The 25344-nt window shown below is 34.9% G+C and overlaps 3 protein-coding genes across 6 annotated transcripts; all 3 read right to left on the bottom strand.

Moving 5' to 3' along the window:
* Positions 1–7904: 7904 nt before the first annotated feature.
* Positions 7905–14933, bottom strand: LOC104249415 (kinesin-like protein NACK1). Of its 3 annotated transcripts, none has more exons than XM_009805836.2 (15): positions 14692–14933; positions 13614–13897; positions 13416–13505; positions 13223–13323; positions 12919–13035; positions 12748–12829; positions 12586–12653; positions 12415–12474; positions 12203–12327; positions 11710–11908; positions 11480–11590; positions 11307–11396; positions 10287–11228; positions 9805–10130; positions 7905–9685 (listed from the first exon to the last, which is right to left on the bottom strand). In XM_009805836.2, exons 2-15 carry the CDS (start codon positions 13852–13854, stop codon positions 9358–9360), a joined length of 2880 nt encoding a protein of 959 aa, XP_009804138.1. In that variant the 5' UTR covers positions 13855–13897; positions 14692–14933; the 3' UTR covers positions 7905–9357. The 3 variants fall into 3 exon arrangements, with proteins under 3 accessions (XP_009804138.1, XP_009804139.1, XP_009804137.1); XM_009805837.2 differs by having other exon boundaries at positions 13614–13859; XM_009805835.2 differs by having other exon boundaries at positions 13614–13928; positions 14692–14932.
* Positions 14934–17042: 2109 nt separating this feature from the next.
* On the bottom strand, positions 17043–24266 carry LOC104230844 (uncharacterized). 2 transcript variants are annotated; one of them, XM_070171409.1, is made up of 8 exons: positions 24227–24266; positions 22528–23791; positions 21199–22411; positions 18771–20543; positions 18602–18676; positions 18355–18462; positions 18140–18202; positions 17043–17713 (listed from the first exon to the last, which is right to left on the bottom strand). In XM_070171409.1, the coding sequence occupies exons 3-4, from the start codon at positions 22238–22240 to the stop codon at positions 20230–20232; spliced, it is 1356 nt and encodes a 451-aa protein (XP_070027510.1). In that variant the 5' UTR covers positions 22241–22411; positions 22528–23791; positions 24227–24266; the 3' UTR covers positions 17043–17713; positions 18140–18202; positions 18355–18462; positions 18602–18676; positions 18771–20229. The 2 variants fall into 2 exon arrangements, with proteins under 2 accessions (XP_070027510.1, XP_070027511.1); XM_070171410.1 differs by lacking the exons at positions 18771–20543; positions 21199–22411 and having other exon boundaries at positions 17053–17713.
* On the bottom strand, positions 19531–19995 carry LOC138888598 (uncharacterized). The gene has a single exon (XM_070170490.1). It carries the CDS (start codon positions 19993–19995, stop codon positions 19531–19533), a length of 465 nt encoding a protein of 154 aa, XP_070026591.1.
* Positions 24267–25344: the final 1078 nt, after the last annotated feature.

Raw genomic sequence — 25344 nt, 5'->3', positions numbered from 1 at the left:
GATCCCTGATCAGCGAGAGTAGGCGTGCTCCACTTGATCCGGAGTTGCTTTTGATTTTGGTACGATACGTTTATATATATATATATATATATATATATATATATTTGGATACGACGTGGCTCAGTTCTGTCTTTGTACAGTTATGTTTCTATTAGAGGTCTATAGACAGTATGTCTAGTTGAGTTGTATGTGGCCTTGTCGGCTTTTAGTTTTGGATTTATAAGTCTATAGCAGCCTTGCCGGCTCGCCCACTGTATTATGCTTGTATACGTATATATGACTTGAAGGCAGGTTTCCTTCTTGTATGTTATTTTCGTAATTCAGTAGATATTACTCAGGTTCATATCTTAGACACATGCTTTGGGTTGTTTGACAGGTAGGACTCAGGCACCCGTCGCGGCCCATCGGTTTGGGTCGTGACAAATTTGATGTAGCTTTTTCTCTATTTGTTCAATTACGTTTATATTGTGGTTGGTTGAAGAGCTCTCAATCGATTGTGCCTATTTAGTATGTACTACTTGGAGAGTGCATATTTAGGTAGTTGTTGAACAACATCACTCCTAATGTATATGAGAGATCAATACGAAGGGTTTAAAGGTGGGATTAGGGATAACGAAGCCTTGGTGCGATCCGAGTGAGCCATACTTAATGCCAACTAGCGTAATTCGACAGAATATGTCTAGTAAATTATAATAGTTACTCGGGAGAGAATTACGACACTCAGAGTGTCCATGATCGGTAGAGAAGACTTAGGCAAATTTATAGAAAGTGTAGCGGAAAGGATTCCGATAATTGTGGAAATCATAACTCTAGACCTCCTTAATCTTTTCTCCAACCTGTAGTATCTTTAGTTGTTAATCTACTACTTTAATTATTTAGATTGATTAGATATAAGAATCTTAATATTTATAACTTAGAAATTGTTCGAGGTTATCTTCTTAGTGATAGTCAACAGTTGTAGCTGACCCTTAGTTCTCTGCGGGATTCGAATCCGGACTTGTATAGCGGATTATATTTACAACGACCGCTTAATCCTTTTTATAAGGCGTAGTAGGGTGTGATCAAATTTTGGCGCTGTTGCCGAGGAACTAACTGTATAGCTGTAGGTGTACATATTTCTAGGTTGCAAGTTTGAACTTTTATTTTTGTTTTCTTGTATTTGATTATTTTTTTAAAAAAAATAATTGATTTTTGATTTGAGAACATGACATCTTGGAATTATGAGAGTTTTGATGTTGGTAATTCTACTTTTGATCTTATTATGCATATTGTAAAGGAAACCACCCATTGCAAAATTATCAAAATATTTCCGAGAGCGAGTATTGTGCACCAACTCAATCTTATGTGTGGAATATGTGTGATATGTGTGGTGGTCAAGATGGTCACTTTCTTGGTTGTGCTTATAATTCGTATCTTCCCCCAACCCCTTATTTTGATGGTTCTACTTTTTCTTGTGAGGATAACAGGAACAAAGAACCTTGGGAAGTTGATCTAAAGGAGATCAAAGATATGTTTAAGTGCCATGTGGAATAATATGACGAGAAACCACGACAGATATAAATGCAAGAGGCAACTATTCACAACTTGGAGGCTCAAGCGAATAAATTAATTGAACCTTGTAAAGCGCAACAAGTTGACATTGTGGATAGTAGCCAATGTGAGAATGAATTGGCTATAGAAATTGCCATTATATTGGAGGATTTAAAAAAATATGAGGAGATGCTAGTGGAGAAGGCCAGAGTAGAACATCAACAATCAATCGAACTAGATTTTGAGGATGCCGATGTTGTAGAAGAGATACCAGAGTCAACCAAGGATATTGATGATACATATTTAGTTGACTCTAGTGTCATTAGTGTTGAGGATGTTGACAATCTCAATGTTAATGCAATTGAGCGCATTGGTCCACATTCCAAGCATTTTTCCACATTGTGTTTGGATGATGATATGGAAATAGAGTCGTCCGAGCCACTAGAGGAGCCAAGGAGTAAGGAACAAGATGCCTGCATTCTGAAATTCTTCGTACCAGAAAGTCGGGATTACACATCTCATCTAAAGGCCAAGAAGTATAGAATACTACATTGTTTCATTGAGCCAGTCAGATTCGTTCTACCACCCCAGGAGCATGATCACAGAGCATAATCAAAACTTGGGGTTCAATTCATAAGATCGAGGTGGAGGCAAAAAGTGATTCGCGTCATGCCGCGACATTAAATCAAGCACTTGTTGGGAGGCAACCCAGCTTTATTGCTTTATTTTATTTTTTTTATTATTTTTTTAATTGTATTATTTTTGTAGTGTCGATTTTTGATTTTCTAGGAGCATGGAAAGCAAAGCTATTGAAAGGATGCAACAACAAATCAGATGGTTGGAACTAAGTGTGAGGTACCCGTACGAAGGACCAAGCCTGAGAGAAGTCTGAGTATCTCATGAGTTGTTAGTGCTTCGGCCTTTGGCCTACCAGGGAGTTTCTTTTGCCCTCTTATTAGTATGGTGTGCATTGGGGACAATGCACAATTTTAAGTGTGGGGTGATGAGATTGTCTGGGTGATTTTCTATGCTATTTTAGTTGTATTAGTTTAATTGAATAATTTTTTTATATAAAAAATCAAAAAAAAAAAACAAAGATTGGACTTTTCCTGACAATAGATATCCTAGACAATTTTCTTGAGGGATTTAAGTCTAAAGAAAAAAAGGACAAAAAGATTTTCTTTGTAGGTAGTGTAGTAATTCTCCCTTGGTTTTTCTTTGTGTCGCGGTTCTTTTCCAAGGGTTTTGTTTGAATCGGGTGTAGCTAATTTCTTTTAGGAATAGGAGCAAATGTACTGTGTTTGAATTGAAGCAATATCTCTTGACTTTGTTATGCCTTGAGAATAGTAAGTACTTTGGCTGTGACGCTTAGGCTCAGTTTTGACTCTTGTAGAAGTACCTTAAATTGTATGATCTTAACTTTGCTTAACTGCTTTGACTAGAGTGTCTTGATGAATCCAATCCTGAGTGCGTTATGTGCCATCTGTGTATGAGGTTTGGGTGTTATTCTGTGCATTGCATTTGATGTCTAGAACTTGCCCCGTGTGTTTGTAAAGCGAAATAGTAGTTTTGTTCAGTCTTGGAATGATATAGGTGTTTCCTTGTTGAACCAGATATGTAAATCTTACCCACATAATTATTATGTATCATAGTTAACCCCTTTGAGCCTATAATCCTGTTTCTTTGGCAACCACATTACAAGTCTTACCCATTTGTTTGAATTAACCATCTATTTGAACCTTTTAATCTCTCATGAGCACTTGAATAGTTATGAACTTTGTAAAAGTTAAAGTGTGGGATGATTGGTTTGAATTTTGAGTGGAACTAATGAAATAAAGAGAAATGTGCATGGTTTTGAATAAGTAAGAGCCACTTGAATTGGAAAATAAAAAGAAAAGAAAGAAAAAAAATAGTTGTATTGTTGCGAAAAATATTCTTTGATAAGTGGTGACTATTGATATAATTGTGCTTAAAGAAGTATGAGGTAATATAGATTGATGTGAAGGTGGAGTTTTGATTTGACACAAGTGGGGTTTTAAATGTTAAAATGTATGTATTAAAGTGCTTAGGGAGGTGTAGTCACTCTTATATCTAAATGCATCATACCCATCTCGCAGCCTACATTACAACCAAATAAAGTCTTACTTGATCCTAGACTGAATGAGCTCGATTAGTAGAATAGTACACTACGAGCAAACTTACGGTGCATCTTTTGTGGCATATGAATGTTATTTCTGAGAGTGGGTGAATTCTTTCTATCTTGAGTTCCTAAGTGTACTTAAATTTTATTGTGTTGAACTATTCTCTTTTGTTGTGTGAGGACACTTGATTCATGAAGGAAATATAATGTTAGTGACCTCTATGTTAGAGTAAGTGGGTGAGTTGTGAATAATGCATGGTACTTGTGATTCAAATCTTGAGCTGAAGATGTTACGCTTTTGTGCTTAGTCTATTTTAAATATTCTTGGTGTGATGAGTTAGGAGAATTGTTTAAAAGGTCGTGTCTACATAAAGTGTAGTTTGATTGCTCGAGGACGAGAAATGGTTTAAGTGTGGGGTGTTGATGGTAGGCTATAATTACGTATTTTAGTCGCTAATTACACTCTAATTTCCTGCACTTTAATTGAGTTTGAGCTTTAATCGCTAGTGTTTTACATTAATTGTGTGTTTTATGCTTTGTAGGAGTGATTCCGAGCTATGTAGATGTAATGGAATGAATTCAAGTGATTTGGAGCTTTGAAGTCTGAGTAAAAACCCAAGGAATTAAGTCAGGATCGTGTTCGGGGATCAACAGATGATAGTTATGAACGAACAAAGAATCGAGTAGGTATATTGCGCATTATTAAGTAAAATACACATAACTTTTCTCTCAGAACTCCATTTGAGCTCCACAATATATAGTTGGAAAGGTAACTTAAAGAGATACAACTTTTATGTTTTACGTTTTCCCAAATTCCAAACGTAACAGGATGAAAAGTGCACGGCAAGTGCGCAGACGCACACTGGCCGCACAAATGGGGCAGAACACTGGGCAAGATGCGCGGGCAATCCGCGGCCGTGCACATCCTATCCGAGAAAAGTATCCTTTTTCAGATATAATTATTTTTGCCCGACCCTACTTGCTATATATACATGGAAGAACGATATTTTGAGGAGTTTTGACACACTTTTGACATAATTTAGACCTAAGGAGGCTAAGGAGACCGGGGATTCGACCTAAGGAGGCAAGAACACACTAGGAGCAAGGATTAGAATTCTTCTACGAGTTTTTCACTTCCTTCTTCCTATTTTCATTATTGGTTATGAATTCTAGTATTGTAGTTATGCATACTATTATGAATAGCTAATCTGTTATCTAGGGTTTTGATGGAACCTATTGAAGGATGATTTTTCTGTTACGTTAATATAGATTTGTTGTATCTTTTTCTCTTTTAGTTCAACTACGTTTATATTGTGATTGGTTGAAGAGCTCTCAATCTACTGTGCCTATTTAGTGTGTACTACTCGGGAGAGAGTGCATATTTAGGTAGTTGTTGAACAACATCACTCCTAACGTATATGAGGGATCAATACGAAGGGTTTAAAGATGGGATTAAGGATAACGAAGCCTTGGTGCGATCCGAGTGAGCCATATTTAACGCCAGCTAGCGTAATTCGGAAAAATATGTCTAGTAAATTGTAGCAGTTACTCGGGGAGAGAATTACGACACTCAGAGTGCTCATGATCGGTAGAGAAGACTTAGGCAAATTTATAGAAAACGTAGCGGAAAGGATTCCGACAATTGGGGAAATCATAACTCTAGACCTCCTTAATCTTTTCTCCAACCCGTAGTATCTTTAGTTGTTAATCTACTACTTTAATTATTTTGATTGATTAGATATAAGAATCTTGATATTTATAACTTAGGAATTGTTCGAGCTTATCTTCTTAGCGATAGTCAACAACAGTAGCTAAGCTTTAGTTCTCTGTGAGATTCGACTCCGGACTTATAAATCGGATTATATTTGCAACGATCGCTTAGTCCTTTTTATAAGGCATGATTGAGCGTGATCAACCTTCGATGCGAGCATCCTTCTACCAAATAATTTTTCAATACCGTTGGCTATTATCACACCTATTATTCTTTTCCCTATTTGGCTAAACCACAACCACAACATTTTTAATAATGACTCTCACTACATTGATAGCAAAAAAATATGCAGAATACCTCTGCATCACAAATCAGAACTTCAAACATCCAATAATAACTAAAACACTGGTAAAATGGGAACTCCCACCACAAAACATCTATAAACTCAATATAGATGGTGCACACTTAAAAAACTCCAACAATGGAGGAGCAAGTGGAATCATCAGAGATTCCGAAGGTAAATGGATTGATGAATTCTCGTATCACACAATGGTCTCATCACCCGTATAAGCTGAAATCATCGCCCTACTAAAAGGATTGGAACTTGCTTTCACAAAAAATCGAATTCCGCTTATAGTGGAAACAGATTGCTGGGTATTACTAAATCTACTACTTGACAATTCTCACAATAAAGCTAATACTAATCTTCTCCATGATTACAGGTTTTTGCTAGAAGCACTGGACCAACCGGAAGTTAGGCATGCCTACCGTGAAGGAAACCAAGTGGCGCACACACTAACGAAAATTGGGAGTAACTGTAACTCACATACTAACGCCAAATGTGGCGAAAACTTCTGTAGTGAACCACCTTTATTTGCTTTATTTACTTTCCGCAAAGACTTACTAAGGACTGTTTCGATAAGATCAGTTCGTAATAACTCTCTTTTATTTTAATACAATAATAATCAGCGCCCCGCGCCCTTTATCAAAAGAAAAGAATAATTGACGTTTATCCTTTGTAAAGAGCTGAACTCACTTCTGTAATCTTACCATTTATTTCTTTGTTATAAGACAATCTTTCCATTCTAGGATGTTCCAAAATGTTTGACATTGTTCTAGCTTAGTAAAACCTTCACAACTTTCAAGAATTTAAATTCATTAAACAATACTCCCTTCCATCCACTTTTATTAATTTTTTTGTTGTTTTTATATATATTAAGGAATTAATTTTTTAATATTAATTAACAATGAAATTGACCATATTAGCTTTAGTTTGTTCATTGGAAATATAACAATTCCTAAGTTTTTTACTCCAAGGACAACTTTAAAAAATAAAGTTAATTCTTTCTTAGTATATGAAAAAATCAATTATTGTGAATCACAAGAAAAATGCTAAAAAATCAATTAAAGTGGACCAAAGGAAATATACTCTAACTTGATGTAATACATATTTACTTTCTTTTTAATCATAATTTTATTATTCTCATTTGTCATCACTAATATATTATATGTCAAATTAGTATGTTAAATTTTCTGCTTAGTCAAATACGTTCACATTGTATGAAGCAATAATAATAAAAAGAGGCGAGATTAATATAACTAGTCAATGCAGTGCCAATTTGGCAAATCATTGGCTACTACAATTCAAGCAGGTAACCATAATTTAGCTTGAGACTTGAAGTCGTAAGATTCACACATTCACATTATCTTTACTTGAGCATGCCAGTTTATTTTCTTCCCTGATGGCCGTTCCTGTCTAATTGATGACAAAGGTGGATGTAGTGTTGCTATATCGGCTTCATATGAATTCAATATTTTAGACATGAAGCATAAACTTGTGTATAAAGATCAATTGAAATTTCAACAAATAGTAGATATGAACCCATAATTTTAAAAATACGATGAGTTCGATAGTAAAAATCTTAAAGGTTCAACCCTTAGAGCTTAAATCATAGATCCGCCTCTGATTAATAATGTGATAAAAGCACTACTTTCACCCTTCCTAAGTAGTCTCATGCCATTGGGTGTGCCTTACCTTTCAACATACAACAACAACAACAACAACAACAACAACAACAACAACAACCCAATATAATCACTGGGTCTGGGGAGGGTAGTATGTACGCAGAGTCGCAGACCTTACTCCTACTCTTGGGGTAAAGAGGCTGTTTCCGATAGACCCTTGGCATCCATCCTTCCAAGAACTTACCACCTTGCTCTTGGGGTGACTCGAACTCACAACCTTTCAACATATATATCACATATGAACAGTTTAAGCAGCTAAGAAAAAAAAGTTTTTGGATACTGAACAAAACCTGCTCACGCGTGTTGCTCTAATATTGACTTAATTCAGTGGCTTGGTAATTCGTGGGAGACCATAATTATGGAAATCATAGCACAGCTGGGCAGGAGTCAATTAAAGAACATGCACTAGTACTAGTGTTGTACTTTCTAACAAAACTATTTCCTGAATATTCTAAGTTTTTTACCAATGCTTCCTCTATAAATTGAGCAAGGACTAAGCTTAAATTCATCTCATCCAACTCCTATTCCTCCAACTTTCTCTCCTTCTCAATTGAAACAAAGCAATCTTCAAGTGACAAAAATGAAGACACCATCAAAACTTGCATTTTTCATAGTCCTAGCTCTGCTTCTTGCTGAATCACACATCTCTGTAGCTGTAACATGCAGTGCAATTCAGCTAAGCCCTTGCCTTGGCGCGATCACATCGAAATCACCACCGTCTATACTCTGCTGCAGCAAGATCAGGGAACAAAAGCCCTGCCTCTGCCAATATCTAAAGAACCCAAATTTAAGAAACTATGTCAACTCCCCTGGTGCCAAAAAGGTCGCTCGTACTTGTGGTGTTCCCTACCCCAAGTGTTAATGCTACATCAGTCTATCCATATCCTGCTTCTTGCTATGTGTTCTATGAGTAGGGAGTGAAAACTTATATGTTTGATGTCTCATTAGAGTTACTGTGTGTACTATGATCTTCACTCTTTGTTTAGTTATGTGTCTTTGCTTGCTTTATTTACGTACTCTTGAATGAAAAGAGATGAACCCATGCTACTTTAATATCAATGGTTTTAATATGTATAAGTTCTGTCATAAGTTTTCCCAAGACGATATGTGGTATTTCTCTATGTCTCTATTCTTGGCCTTTGATTTACTTGGACTAAATGCAAAATTTTTATTGTTCGAGTTAACTTGCAAGTTCTCAACTCGGGTGTGATCCAGCTCTTTTAACCGACGTGCTTGTAATCCCTGCAGCAGCCATTTCTTGCTACTATTTAAGAACAAGAACTTCCCAAAAAGAGGACATGAATAATTAAGAGATAATAAGATTCTGGAGAAAGAAAGGCATGAGAAAACTCAAAAGAGGGAATTTAAGTGGAAAAAGAAAACAAATAAGTGGACCCAAAAATACTTCAGGGAAAAGTAATCGCCTTTATAATTGAATAAAATAAGTCAACCAAAGTGGAGTTTTTGAATCCTCAGTGGGGGAAGAATACTAAAATTTGTTGCTGGGACCTAAAATTAAACTCAAAATGGACCATGTTACCATTATCATCATTCTAGATGAAATTAGAGCTCCATATCAAGCCTAATTGTTGGAGGATTTGCAAGTAAGCATAACAAATCCCTCAGTTTCCAATTTCTTTTTTCTGTCTTCCTTTTCCCTGCTCCTCTTGTTATGTATGTGAACTAAAAAATATGCTTGTGCAGGAAATTTGTATAGGTGGATAGCGAACAAGTACTAATCTAGCACAGATATCACAATTTCAATTGAATTATTTATTCAGAAAATGAAGCTGCATGATGTGATGCCTCAAATTCTAATCCTTCATACTGTTCTAAATTTATCAGTAACTGGAACAACTTGGAGGCTCCAAAATTGGGAGGCTCCAGAGTTTCATATACATGAAACAACACGCAATACAATCAATTTACTTACAAAAAGAATCTAAGCTTCTTAGATATGAAGGAGGTCAGAGATTTGGTTCCAGCCAGCGAACCATGGCCTCCTATCGGATGGAAGGACAAAATTAAGCTCAAACATCTCTCTTGACATGTTCCCTCCTTCACAGAAACCTACTAGCTTTGCCACTATCTCGGCGCTCTCATGTACATGCTTTGCATCATGCGGATTTGTCCAAAGCTTGTTAATAAATTGCATTCTCCTTTGTTTTCCCTCCAAAGGAACTTCCCATTTTATGTATAGATAATCTCTTTCTTCAGCTGTCAGACGGGTTGTCAATCTCTTGGCTAGAAATTCTCTTTCCCTCTTCAAAGCTCTAATGCTGTATTCCATTGGTAAATGTGATATTGTCAGAATTTGAGCATGAGCCGGGCTTGCATTTAATAAAGACTCTATGCACACATAGATAGAACATGAGGAAAGAGAGGAAAAGAAAAATACCTTGATGACAAAGAGACTGTTGGCTCATTTCCAACACGAGCCGGGGTTGCATTTCCAAGCTCAGCCAGGTGCTGTTGTAACCATGTCAATCGCCTGAGTTCAACTTCCAGATATATTTCATCAGCAGGGTCTCCCTTAAATAACAGATAGAACTGTGACCTATGAATAATGGAAACGTAGCAAACATCCCATAAGTCAATAATTTGCTGCCTCTGTTCCTTAAATGTGATTTGCCATGAAACTGGGGACTCTTCTGGGATCTGATGAATGTTTTCATCATCCTCTAAATTGTATCCAGCCGCTTCATTTGCTTCCAGCTCAAGCACCTACGCCAGGCACAAACAAGTAATAAATTAAAATTCAAGAAGTTGCGGCAAAGGGATAAACTATGAAGAAGAATAGCAAAGCAGAAGCTTCAGGATGCCTGAAATTTTGAACAACTTCAATTAGTACACCAGAAACAAAGAGAATCCAAGCTTTACCTGGCATACGAGGAGCTGCTTTTGGTATTGAAGCTTGGCCACCCGTTCTTTAAGTTCTGTCACATATGATCTTATGTTTCTGACGTTCTCTTCTGCTGCCTCTTGAAACATCTTCTGCATTTTTCTCATGTTCACAGAACTGGAACGGCGATATGGAGTGCCTTCCTTTGATGAAACATCTCCTCCATCACTTTTTGTAGGAGTCTCATCCGGCTGAATTTCACAGGACAAATCATCCGAATCTGGAGCTCTATTTTCAACCTCACAATCCAGTACTTGTCGTGCTGTTGATAGAGGAGAACAAGGAGATTTCAAGAAATTTTGCCTGTTGATACTGTTGCTCGAGGTCAATGGAAGCAACTTCTTCTTTTTTGATGGATGCTTTGCCTTTTGTGTGGTGTCATTGTTTGACTGTTGATCATTATTGCTTGGAAGAGACATAACCAGTTTGTCTAGTGATTTCTGAACATTTTCTAGCTGTTCTTCAAGATCAGCAATTGTGCTTCCTTGTGAGTGAAGTCTGGCTATCTCTTCCTTCAGGTTGGCACTGACACTCTTATTGACAGCAACAACGCTTCCAACTTCAACTTCTTTGGGAAGTGGCCGTATAGAACGCATTTCTCTGATCTCTGCTTGCAGCTTAGCAATAGTTTCTGCAGCATCTTGGTTACCTAGCCTATGACATGCAACTTCCTTCTGCAGTACTTCCAATGCTCGATTTGCTTCATCTCCAAGCTGCTCCTGGAGATGTTCGAGTTTTCGAATCTCATGCATGAGTGTAAAAGGGGCAGCTAAAGACTGCCTCATTGACTGCCTTCCCATTGTGTTTCTTGTTCTTTCACTACGGACAGGTGCTTTTTCTTCAAGGTTTGGAGATAATGTGCCGGAGAATGAGAGACATTTCTTCACAACCGGACTAACAGATTCAGATGGCTTTGGTCCCTGCTTCAGGGATTCAATGTTAGCATACAGAGACCTTTACTTCACTGAGTTGCAAGACAAGATGACTTAGATACAAACCTGTTCTTCCTGAAGTTTTCTGCGTAACTCATCAACTTGTGACTGTGCAAGATCCCTTTGACGCTTCAGCTCCTCGATTTCCATTTCCATCTAAAAGGGCCAGTCAATTAGTCAAATAAATATTACTAACACTTAAATGTCATACTCTTAAAAGAAATTCATCGTTAATGAACCTGTTGAATTTTCCAATCTTTCTCATTAGCTGGGTCTGGGGTGCGCAGCTCTGCTTCCAACCTGGCTACTTCCTTCTGCAGATGCTTGACAAGCTGTTTGTCGGATACAACCTGATAGGAAAGACAGAAGTTCAATATTTGTTTGTTAAAACTTAAAAGATAAAAATGAGGTACAGCTCATAAAAGACGTATATCTGTAATAAGGTAATAAGGCTAGTTACTAGAAGTACCATGTTCACTTGGGCGTTATTCGTGACTTCCTTTGCTCGGGTGGCAAAGTAGAGAGTATTGCGAGATTGTTCGACGTGACTAGATGCAGGGCTGAGAGTGCATATTATCGCAGTACGGGCGTTCCCACCAAGTGAATGTTGCAATATTCTTGTCAGCTTTGAGTCTCGGTAGGGTATATGACCACTTCTTTTGCCCACACTACATATAGGAAAAAACTATAGAAATGAACCAATCTGAATGGAGAATTTGGACGTAATGACAGAATAAAGTGATAAGTTATCAACTGCAGCAAGCTGCTATAGACAGGCATGTCCTCAACACAAAGAATGAGTTAACTTTTAGCACAGAACTAAAGTAGCAAAAAAATATTTGCCCATGCTTTACACTGTACAGCGAACGGGGATGATGAGATAACTTCAATAAAGAACTAAAGCACAATGTTATCCATGCTGTTTTCCATCAGTCAAAGCTGTCATATAAGTGGTTACAGACCTGAGCTTTCTAATTACGGTTGTGAGAGTCATCAAACTAAGATTGATATGGCAGCCTTCCCTAAGCCTGGCACCATCTGCATTTGTCTGTGAGGCTCTTTCACTCCCAGCCAAATCTACAAAGTTCTGCAGCACAGAAATATTAATGATTAAGGTCATGAGTCTATCGCTCACAAGTGTCCTCTAAAACAATCAAGACGGAGGTTCATTTACCAAGCTTGCTACATAAGACCTCACGCAATCAGAACTTTCGCGAAGAGTGCTTTCTATCGTCTGCATTGTGATAAAAAAAAAAAAAAGTAGCAATAGTCAGTTCAACAAAATTGTTGCTAAGGGCATTTCAGTAGGGGAACACAAGAATTTCAGACTCAATTGAGGACTGACCAGTCTTATTATCTGGTGAGATCGCGAGCTTGTATCATTTAAGGCAGTTTCTCCTACTTGCCTCTGAGCTGCAGATTTAAGAATGTTGGTACATTTTGAAGAAGGCTGCGCCGGTGTTGCATAAAATAAAGCAATTTCACTTTGAAAGAATCAAATTCTTACCCTCACAGATACTAATTAAATGTCTCAGGTGTTGGTCATTGCTTGCTGTTTCTTCCACCAATTTCTCAACGACAGTTCCTTTCTGCAAATCAAAAGGATACCATGTAAGATTGATACAAGAGAGTGAAGGCTATAAAATTTGAAGGTCCATTAATTTTAGCTTAAGTATACCTCCGGATCATCAAGAAGCTTGAGACTGCGACCAGATTCAGAATTCAATAGGTCCCTGACATTTTCATTGTAGATCTCCAGTCCAGATATTCTTATTCTAAATTCTCTTTCTGGGGTCTATGACAACAATGTCAAATAACAAAAAAAGAAAAAATGAATCAGAAGCAGTTCCAAGGATAATTGCACTTCCAAAGACCGTCAAATTTTTTGTTTTATTTCAAGTTAAACAAACTACGTAGTATAAAGATGTAGAATTTATAGAAAATACAAGGATGAAACAGGTACTACTTGACTTATCACTTACACTCATTATATGTGCATATATGTCGTTTACAGCTTTCTCGGTAATTCCCCTCATTGTGTAAGTCTTCCCACTGCTGGTTTGTCCATACGCAAATATAGTTGCTGAGATGCAAAAAATCCACGATCAAAATGTTTCCCAAAAGCTTGACTTATTTATATAAAACCTACTTTATGAGTACGAGCAAGAGACTTACCATTTATTCCCATCAAAGAGGATAAAGCCACATTCTTTACTCCTTCCTCATACACTGCTTCAGTTATACTATCTGGACCGAAGACTTTATCTGAGATAAAAAAAGAAAGGTATATTCTCAATTAGATTTTAGAGTCTAAATTAAGATAAGACGGCAATGGCAAGAACAATAGAGCCAATGGATGTGCCTTTCAATTACCAAATGTAAATGATGAAGCAGGTTGAGCAGCACGTTCCTGGGGCACTGGTCTATAAATAATTGTGTGATCATCAATGCATTCCCATGCAGCATGGTCTTTAGCTGAAAGCTCCCTTTTGTTCAGAGGCCTTAACCGTACTGTTACAACAATTTTCTCCTCTCTACCTCGATGCCCATTAGGCGTGGTTGCGGGAGTCTTATCTATCTTTGAAGCTGGAGTACCAGGAGTTCTAACAGTCATCTTGACTAGATATAGACCAGTAATTTCCCAAAATGAGTTCCAGCTGAAAAATGCAAAAGCCTCTTGAAAGGAGACTGAGATAATGGATTTTTAGATGTTCTGATGAATGATGATCTTATTGTAAAAAGAAAATCAATTTAACCATTGACACAGTGCTAGAATTTATAAATATCCCTAAACACGGTCGATTTAAGCGCAGTGCGGAGTAACCACAACGCCCTGTTACTCCTTTGTGGCAATGGGTGAAAACTTGGTTAATTATGGTTCAAATTGAAGACAGTGAATGCGGAAACACCCCTAAACAAAACTCTACATTCGCCCCCTGCCAAGTGCTCCTACAGAACTAAACCCAATTTTACAATTGTTTCTGTTTTATGAGGAATAAACACACACACACACACACACAAAAGATGGTACCTAACTTCATTAGTGTACAGGAAGAATAGTAAAAAATATTTGTTAAATACAACGGCAAAAAAACCAAAAAAATAAAATAAAAATAAGAAATTCAGGGTCGTTTACTTAGATCTCAGATCATTTTCCTATTCTCTACTTCAACTTCCGATTCAAAATTAGGATTTCCTAATTTGACAAAATAATTTGAATATCGCCAAATTCCACCAAATTCAAGTAACATGCGCAGTTAGCACTACTAGAAAACAGATCTCTTAAATGAATAATTTCAAGTACTACTTTTACTACCATACAAAATCGACAAGTTGACAACAAACTAAAGATTGTTGAGCGAAAGAAAATTTAACAATATGAAGTAAAGTTTGCTTCTTTTCACCTGAAATTGAAAAAGGAAACAACACATAGAATGCTTCTTAGATCTACCTGAAAGGAACAGAAGACGATTGATTTGCGCCTGAGATCTGAGAAGACAAAATCTGATAGAGAGAAAACAAAGGATATCGAAATGGAAAGAGTACGAGCTATAAGGCGTCTGTAAATTGGGCTTTTGAATTTCAAGTCTCCAACGGCTAGTTCATTCTCTCGTGGGTCCTATGGTTGATTTTCTCGTGTTTAATGGATTTTCCTTTTTTGTTTCGTCAATATATCGCCGATCTAGCGGTGCAGCGCTCAAGGTTTAACGGTTTTGTGACTTTGTCATTTGTAAATTAATTTCGTTCCGACAAAAGAGACAAACTGATGCATGTTATTTGCTTCAATGCCCCTGAATTTTAGGGGAATCTTATCTTCGACTCACCTTTTCCTAATATATTTCTTTTATCTCTCAAGCCTTTAGTTTTCTTTTTTCTTTTTCTCCATGGGCCTTTTAATTTGTAGATAAATAAAGAAGGGATTTTTTCATTCCTATACACTATTTGAAATTTTACTATCCTTAATATCCATGTTTAGCTAATTATCTGACATAAACAAGTTTTGTTATGAAATATATACAATCCACATTAAAAAGCTTCAAAATCTATTATTTATGCTTTCAATCAAGGGACGTAATTACACCCTTTTCCTTCTTTTTTTCTCTTCTTCTCTTTCCTTACTAGTATACTTACCCGCGCGATGCGCGGACCATTTTAAACAAAAAAGAGCATAGAGAAATATTAAAAAGAGATATATATTACAGACTATATTTAATGACTGCAATAAAAAAAATTAAATGAAAAGAAAAATAGGTGAATTCTATCGGCTTATGTCTATGAATTTGTTGTTAGGGACCATCAATCCTCAAAAGCTATTTTAACATACCTGAGAAATGATACATCAATATTTGGCTTTAAAACGATTAGTCCACATGAAAATGCATAAACTTTTGATTCAAGTAGAAACACAAAGGACATCACATTTGGTTAAAATCTTATTTCAGCTCCTGTCTCGAACGAAGGTTAATATGGGTGCACCAACTTGCACAAAATATTATTTTAAGTAGCTCCAACAGAAACCACATAGTGACTTAATCTTGATAAATTCCCATCCTTCAAAGTAGGCCACACACAACAAATAGAACATGTGCAATAGCAAATATAATGGTTAAACAATAGCCTGAAAAAATCATCCCTCGAGAAATACTCAAGTCCATAATAGGACACTACAATTCTCTTAAGTAACCAAGTAATAATCAACAAAAATATTGCACCTCTAATCAATGGTTTAACGCAAAAATAAAAATGCCAATACTAAAGAGATAATGACACATGTAATTACTTTTGTTGATATGAAAATAATAATATTTGATAACAGGTAATTACTCTACCACCAAACTGCAGAGCTCTACATGATGAATAATCTCTTCTCCCTTGCTCCTCATTTCGATCAGATAACCAAATAACAAATTTTTCCAGTCGTGAGAACAAATTAACAATTCGAACATTAATTGGAGAAGTCATCAGCAATGTATTAGTGACTTTAATCATACATTTCCTATCAAAGTAAAAAAGAACAGAATCAAATAATGAAGTAGTAGAACTTAGGAGTTAGCATATTGAGAAAGAATCTTGTTGTATCACAACAATAAAAGACAAACAAAAAAGAATGAGTAGATCGATTAGCACTCAAAATATGAGTATATGAAAACATCTTAGACATTTGAGTAATGCGGAAGAAATATTAGAAACGGATATATATTGCAGACTAAATTTATCGGTCGTATTAAAAAAATAAAAAAATAAACCAAAAAACAAATTAAACCACACTTTCAATTTCCTCGCCGAGAATGGATTCAGTCAGTTTCCTTTCTTTTCATATATTGACGTTGCATTTTATAATAAAAGCATTTCTTTCCTACTCCTCAATAACAGTTGTACAATTGGCACATAAACTCTATCTTCATGACTCATACTCAGACATGTTAAAAAATAACAGTATCTTCCCACTTTAATGAGTATCCTCCAAAATAGCAATTTGTAGACTAATGTGTTTACTACTTCTGAACATGACTGAGGTACTTTGACTATTTAAGAAAAGGTAAAAAAATTTACCTTCGCAATTGGTGTGATGAACTCTACCAAGAAAGATGGAACTGTTCGCAAAGATGGTCAAAAGTATGGATGAAATTAATTAAAGGACCCATTGTTCTAAATGAAGATGTAATCTGCATAAATAAATTGAATGACATCACTAACCAAAACCTAATGTGAATCAGCACTTGTCCTTGAAAATAGACTCTATATATAAAGAAAAAAAGAGAGACAATGATGTAAATTAAGCAAGGGATAATGCGAGGAAGATGTTACAACACCGTAAGTAATAAGTATAGGTGAAACAAACTAAACTCGATTGTACTTCTGACAAATACTTCAGCATACACAGTGCAAAGGCAAGCCAACATATAAACCTTATTGCACGTAAGCTTACTCTTTGAACTCGAAAGATGCATATACTATACAGAAGAATCATCCCTCGAGATATTGTGAGAAAAAATCATGAAATCTCCATTAAACATACAGCCAAAAACCTCAGCAAAACATAACCCAAAACACCAATTTGTAGCAGTAAAAATGCAGCAACAACAGCTGTTTGAGGAGCACAAAAATCGTTCATTTTCACAACCTTCTTCTTCCACCTTAAACCCACACAAACCAGCTGCAAACTCCACCTTAGAACAGCCCCAAAATACTCCAAAAAGCTGCGAAAATCAGCAGCAAACAGTCCAAAACGCTGCAACTTTCTCACCCAAAAATAGTCAAAAAATTCCAGCTGAAACGTACTGCCGAAATCGCTCAAAAACAGTCCAGAAATATGGACCAAGAGCAGTCAAAACTTAGCAAAAAACGGCCATAAGATCTGCGGCAAAACTCACTCCAAAATATCACTCAAAATAGCCCCCGTGCCCCCGTAACTTCTGAAAATCAGCCAAGAACGCAGCTTAAATTCTTCGAAAACGCAGCAGAAAAACGACCTGCAAATATCCATGAAAGCACACCTAAATTCAGCCCCAAAACAACTGCAAAAAAAAGTCCAAAATGCTGCTACTTCCAGCTCAAAAATAAAAATAGCAAAAGTAAATACATAATGACATAGGTAACTACTTTCGTTGATATAAAAATAATAATACTATTTGATACACAGGTAATTACTTATGTAAATGCATAATTCCCCATCCTCATTCTCTATGGGATGCCAGAGCAAGTTATCGTCTACATTTTTTACAGCATTTTGTTGCAGCTAATTTTCAATATACTACTTTTAACAATTAAAAATGACATAAAAGCACATGTATTGAATCGCGAAGTAGCGACACAGAGAATAACACATGTTCTTCACTCAATTCAATGCCGCATAATGTAATATTCAGAAATTAAATATAGAAAATGGAGAAATGGACCTTTGAGAATCTGGGCTTGGGATTTAAATGAAGGACCACCATCATTAAACGACATCACTCCACCTGGCAAAATAAGGTTTGTGAATGGAAAAGACGACGCGAATTAAAATTAAAATGTTAATTATGTTTTAGAAACATAAGAGGGAAAACATCTAGCTATCTTATAATGAGGATATGATATCATAAGTACACACAGAAGGTAGATATCCAATCACCTTGAAAGCTGACATTGAACTTCATCTCCAGTACTAATGCCAAATTTGAAGCAGTGGCCAAATTTAATCTCCAATGACAATCCCCTCTTTGAAATCGACATTACAAAACTAAAAAATGCAGAGAATAAGAAAACGAAAACAAATTGCATTTACTTAGTCGTTGTGAATAGAATATTGTAAAATCCAGCATATATTCTATTGCAATTAATATAACTGAACATGAAAGGGAAAAAGAAAAAATTCGTACATGACATTCTGTGCTTCTTCACAAATGCGATGTAAGAAGTCCCGTTAATCCATGTTATGGAAAATCCTGACAGATCTGTATTTGCAACATTTTATGAAATGTTAATTTATATATAGAATAGAGAAATAGAGAAAGATATAAAAAAGAACAAAAAAGTAAAGCGTATTACATGTTTTAGATATCTTATCAACAACTATTGTCGCACTTGGTTAATGAATCTCAGCAACAAAAGTAGTACTTAAACCTCAAAAAAGACACTGATTATCTTTCGAGTGTCAGACTAAATTTCGAAAAACTTCTTTAAATACAACATTTGTAGCTTCATTAGTTATTTGTCCATCGTCATCACAAACCAAAATTTTTAATCCCTTTCTGCTTGTCACCCGAGAAAGAGCAACATATAGTTGTCCATGTGTAAAAACTGGTTTCTTCAAAAATAAACCCACGTGAGACAATGACTGTCCTTGACTTTTGTTGATTGTCATGGAAAAAGAAACAATGATTGGAAATTGTCTTCGCTGGAATTTAAAGGGAATTCTAGCATCAGATGGAGCCAATGTCATTCTTGGAATAAACACTTTTTGTCCGGCCATCTGTCCTGCTAATACCTTGGCTTCAATAACTTGATTTCCAAGTTTAGTTATGATCAACCTTGTTCCATTACATAATCCTGCTGACTGATCAATATTTCTTAATAACATTACTGGAATACCAACCTTTAGAGTAAGAGCATGATTTGGAACTCCAGAACATTTAATTGTATTTAAGAATTCAGGAGTGTGTACATGTTCCAGTGCTGAATAAGTATTGTCAGAGCTGCAGATTGTATCGGAACTCAAATAAGATTTCTCAGAACTTTGATTAAGAGAAATCATATATTCGTTGATTCATTCCACCATATCAAGAGTTGGAGTAAGAATGGCTCTTTGCTAGAGGTATCCTATATTATTGCAACGACTGTTGAAATCCGGATATGTACTTTCTACAATTGCAGATGTTGGATCAACAGATTGTTTTATCAAAAGATCATCTGGTATTAGGACTTTTTCATTGCCCTCAACAGAAGTACCAACTATACCATCGCCAATTGCCAAAACCCAATCTGAAAAAACTCTCAACTCATCTAGATGTGTCCCTATTTCATTACCTTGCAATCTCATATTCTTTGTTAACTTTAAGAGTTGACAGTGTGGCCATAAATAAGAAGAATTGGGAGAAGCATTAACAATATCTTGTCTACTACCTTTTGGAATGACAGGTAATATTTGTCTGAAGTCACCACCTAGAACAATTGTTTTACCTCCAAATGGTCGGTATAAATTGGATGCATCTTTAAACCTAAGAATATCTCTTAAAGTTTTATCAAGAGCTTCAAAACAATATCTATGCATCATGGGTGCCTCACCCCAAATAATCAACTTTGCCTTAATAATTAAATTTGCTAAAGGAGTACCTTGCTTGATATTACATGTTGAATCTTCAGTTACATTTAGAGGAATCACAAATCTTGAATGAGCTGTTCGACCACCTGGTAATAACAAAGATGCAATCCCGCTAGATGCAACAGTTAACACAATATCTCCTTTAGGTCTTATGGCAGAAGATAGAGTTCTCCAAATAATAGTCTTTCATGTTCCTCCAAAACCATATAAAAAGAAAAATCCACCTTTCTCTTCATTCACATCTCTTATTATTTTTTCATAAACTAACTTTTGCTCATCTATCAAATTCTTTACTAATTGTTGATGCTCCTCTGTCAAAACGTGTTTATTATAACGCAATTCATCCCGTATTAATCTGTTACTGTTGTCAACTTCTTCCATATTATAAACAGGCCTTGGCATTGTTGGAAAATCCTGAAAACTTCTTCCACAACCTTTCAAAAAAATTTCAAGCTTTTGCAAACAACGATTTTTCAATTCTTCACCTGTTAGGTCAGCTTCTGAAATAACATTAAAATATAAAAGAATTAAATACAATGAAATTGTAAAGTTTAGTTTAGCCACATCAAATTAATAATAAAATTAACGAAAAGCATAGTGTTAAATAGTAGTTTACGTTAATTTAAAGCACATTTAACGTATATAGAATTTGAAGTAATAATATAGTCCAAACCATGTGGTTCATTTTATTTTTAAAAATTACTAACAATGTGAAGATGCATTTTATTATTCGTAATGTATCAAAAAAATCAATTTTGCTATCAAAAAAAAAATAATTGCAATATTTTCAATTAAAGTAGAGAATGCATAAGAGCGATTATAGGCTTTTCCGAAGCTTTAAGGCATTAAATACCATGCATTAATTTTCTATTAGTATTTATGTCCGAAAGCATTAATTAGTACCAATATTATTCCTATGAGCTAAACACAACACTATAGTAAAAAAAACAACATAACAAAATATTGTTTAACGAACATTAAGTTGTTGAGTGAATTTTGAATGAAGTTGGAAAATAAAAAAGTAGAAAGAAATGAACAATCAGATTAATATGAATGAAGTAATTAAAAAGAAAATTAATTAATAAAGTTAAGCAAATCGGCCATCCTTCATAAGTATCATATCATAACTCAAAATTGTAAGCATTAAATGAGTACCTGGGTGATCCAATATTCTTATTTCTTCATGAAGGATATCTTCTGATAGTAAATGCCATGTTGCTTGCCAAACACTTTCTGGACGTGACATTGAATTTGATAAAAGTAGCATAGCAAATAATTGCCTAAGATATAATGACATTCCCCAATTACTTGCTTTCATTATAGCATCCGCGTATTCCTTGTCATCATCTAATAAACCCAGAGCATAACATGCATCTCTAAAAGTCTCATGATCACAACCATTGACTTTTTTTAAATCCTCATAGCTCTTTGGACCTTTAATGACATTCAACAACAATCTAAGGTAATATTGCTCGCCAGAGCCAGGTGGAACAAAGAATATTCTGCCAATAGAAAATGCAGATGTTCTTCTTTTTTCCCATCTTTTTAGGTTTTGTTTCCACACAAACTTTAGAGGGAATTCTGCATAAGTCAATTCTCTTGCTTCACGAAATGTCTTATTAGCTTCAAACCAACTTAAAAACATAGATTCCTTAACGGTTGGTCTATTGACAATTGCATCAATTGGATCATCATCTGAAAATATCATCGTCTGATTATTTGGTAGGTGAAATGATAGCCTTTCTACAGGTGGTTCTCTATGGTGTATTGAGAATTTAAAAATTCTCCAAGCAGCTTCACAAGGTGATAGGTATCGACAATCACAATACATATTTATTTCATCAACAACCCTCGAGTCTTCATTATTTACACTTTGAGAAAAAGCTGCGGTGACACGATCATTACCTTTATTAACATACTTAAATAAGTACTTAATGGATCGTGATTGATTACACCACTCCACGTTAATATGTGCACCATACTTCAATAGTAAAAATCTATTATGCGGTACAACATACCTATTATCCAACTCAATACCTATCCTCTTTGCAGTTCTACCATCATCCCTTCTTCTATAAATTGGATACCCATCTTCATCAATTGTGGTTGATGACACAAATTTTTTTTGGAAAGTGCTTTGTGCATTTACCATTTTGCATGCACGGAGAAGATTTTCTAGTAGTACCACAAGGACCATGCATCATAAAATTTCTAACAGCATTATAATAATAAGGATCTACTTTTTTATCTGGTAATTCTGCTGAAATTATTCCATCAATATCTCCAACATTTGGGTATTTATTCAGAAGAAAAAGCAAGATATGTGCATGAGGCAAGCCTCGCTTTTGGAATTCAACTGTATAAATCACTGAAGAATAAAGATATAATTAGATCATTAAATTTATATATTAATTATTTTTAATATTAGCATATAGTAAAATTAATGGGCAAGCATAATAATTTTGTAGAACATAAAAACTGTACCTGCTTTTACTTCTCCAAAATTTTTATTGTCGCGTAAATCCTATATCATGCGATCCAGCTTGATTTTGAAAACCCTTGTTAAAATGTCGGGACGATCTTCTGGAGATAATCCCCTACTCTCCACAAATCTAGTAATCTCTGGCCATTTTGGGTTGCAAGTAAAAGTTATGAACAGATCAGGGTACCCCGCCCATTTGCAAATTGCCATGGCATCTTGATAATTTTGCAACATGTAACGTGCACCTCCCGTAAAGCTGGAAGAGAGTATAACTCTTTGTCCTTGAGAAGAAGGTTCTATGTCCCCATGTAAAATAGCATCTTGTAACCCTTTATAAAAGTGTGCTCTCAATTGTTTTTGATGAAGCCTAATGAACCTCAATCGAGAAGATTCCATCATTGTATAACCATCTACCAAGAATTGCTGAAATAATCTTCTAGCTGACACAATTGTTGGATCTTCATCCTTCCTTTCTTGAATTTTATATGATAAGTACTCACGCGTGCTAACACATTTCCTTCCACCGGTTGAATCATCAATATCGTTTAAAGGAATATCTTCTCGGTATCCATCTTCACCATATGGAAATAGCAATGGATATTGCAAACCTAAGTATGCTGCATTTAATTCATTTATCCTTTGTAGTTGTCCAGATTGGCTTTCAACTATGATATCTCTGTCAGACCTTGTTTGTTCAAAATCTCCAACAATCAAAGCAGCTACCTCTGAAACTGTTGGTAAATTGTATCTTCTTCCATCAGATCCTCTTTTCCCAATCAGTCTAAGTCTAACATTTGAGGTCTCATCTGTTTGAAATTGATCTCTTACCATTCTAAATGACTTTGCAAGAACATTGTTGTCATCAAGCATTTGCTTCAACTCATTCACAATTTCAGCATGAAGTTGATTGTTCATTTCACCACGGTTGTAAAGAAAAATATTGAATTCAACTAACAATTTATGTCTTATAAAAAAATATAATTTTAAAATATTTTGAGTAAGCAATTGTCTATGCTAACCTGATAGCATGAATTCTATTTTCCACCTCATTTTCTGTATCATAGATATACAATTGTGCAAATTTTGGAGAAGATCCCTCCGGAGGCAATAAGCTTCCAATCTGGTGATAATTTTGCCCAGACAATCTGAATATTCTAGGTCCCTTTGTTTTGTTGACAAAGAAATCCACCTTTCCTCCCATTGATGTAAATGCAAATATAGAATTATATGTTCGAATGTTCTCTCTGAAATATTTGCTTTTTGCACCTTCGTGAAATTAGGTTAGGTTAAAGAAGATATATATATATATATATATATATATATATATATATATATATATATATATATATATATATATATGCAAAAATTATAGTGTCGTTATTTTAATGAAATGAATTTATCTATTAACTTGATCCAAATAATAAATTCTTCAAAATCGAAGGAGGCTCCTTTGGATTTGGTAGCTTGATTTTTCCACGACCACAACACAAAGTGAAAACTGGTTTTTTATTTTTATACTTCTTGTCAACTCTTTCCTCAAACCAGAAATATGCCCCACAATATTCACATTCATAATTGCCATCTCCAATATCCCAATATTCTGGTTTTATGAGAGTAAAATAAAGAGATAAAATTAAAGTACTTATTATAGAGAAAGTAAAAGTATGTTGTATATATAACTTTAAATTATGTCATACTTACCTTCATTGGTCATCCAGCTCTCTACTTCATCATCTAAAAATAATAATAATTAGTGCTTAAAATTTAAAATTTAATATAAGGGGAATTGTTAATACATTTTAATATTATCGAACATTGATGAGTTATATGTGAATACCTTCAAAAACATCATCATTTTCATTTGCATCATGAATTTGTACATCGGATTGCATATGACCTTGATGAATAAATTAAAAATTAGTAAACTTGTATGTATGAGTATGAGTTGTGGTGAGTTCAATGGCATACCTGGTATATCAGTATCAATATTGTCATCTTCAAATTCTAAACATAAATATTAATTGTTAGCCTTTTTTCAATTTCATATTGAAGAAAAATTATATTGCAAAACTGAGTTTAAAATTATAGGGGTGCATTTAAAATAATGAAAATTGCAAAAGTATAACCCAAAAAAAAAAAATTACTCATAGAAGTAGAATTGTAAAATAACAAACATGGTGTACTTGAGAAAATAAAGAGAAGCAAATAAATGTTTAGTTTTTTTAAATAATTATGTTGCCCAAATTTCGCATATAAGTTATATGTGTATAAATAAATAAAACTTTATTATTTATGTGGACATGTATATAGGGGCACAAAAAATTGTCTTCCTCAAATTTCAAAAATAAGTTAAATAAATTATGCATAAATATTTACCTTGAAATAATGGTATCTCATTTAAATTAGGTAGAAGATGTTCTTTCTGCAAATTTGAACTCGACAAACCATATCGCAAATTATGCTCTTGCATTGGTCTTGGACATTGTGCTTGATAATAAGATGATGAAACTTGTCTACAACTCTTTATTGGGGTACTACTAAATCGAGGGAAATTTAGACGATTTGTTATGTCTGTTAATGATTGTTTTGTTTTCCCTTTTTGAGAAGCATTCCCTATGATAGTAGTATCAACCAATTCTGTAAACCATAAAATAAAAACAAAAAAAAAACTAATTGTTAGAAGTGGAAAAGGATAGGAAAACTATCAATCCAATTTTTATATACTAAATTGTATGTAAACCAAGTTAACATGTAGCATTTTTTTTATTTCATGGTGGTCAAGATAAAGTTTAAGTTTATTGCAATATTGATCTTGAAAA

The sequence above is a fragment of the Nicotiana sylvestris genome, chromosome 3 (genome assembly GCF_000393655.2).
Source record: "Nicotiana sylvestris chromosome 3, ASM39365v2, whole genome shotgun sequence".
Lineage (NCBI taxonomy): Eukaryota > Viridiplantae > Streptophyta > Magnoliopsida > Solanales > Solanaceae > Nicotiana > Nicotiana sylvestris.
This window is presented reverse-complemented; position numbering and strand designations above follow the sequence as displayed.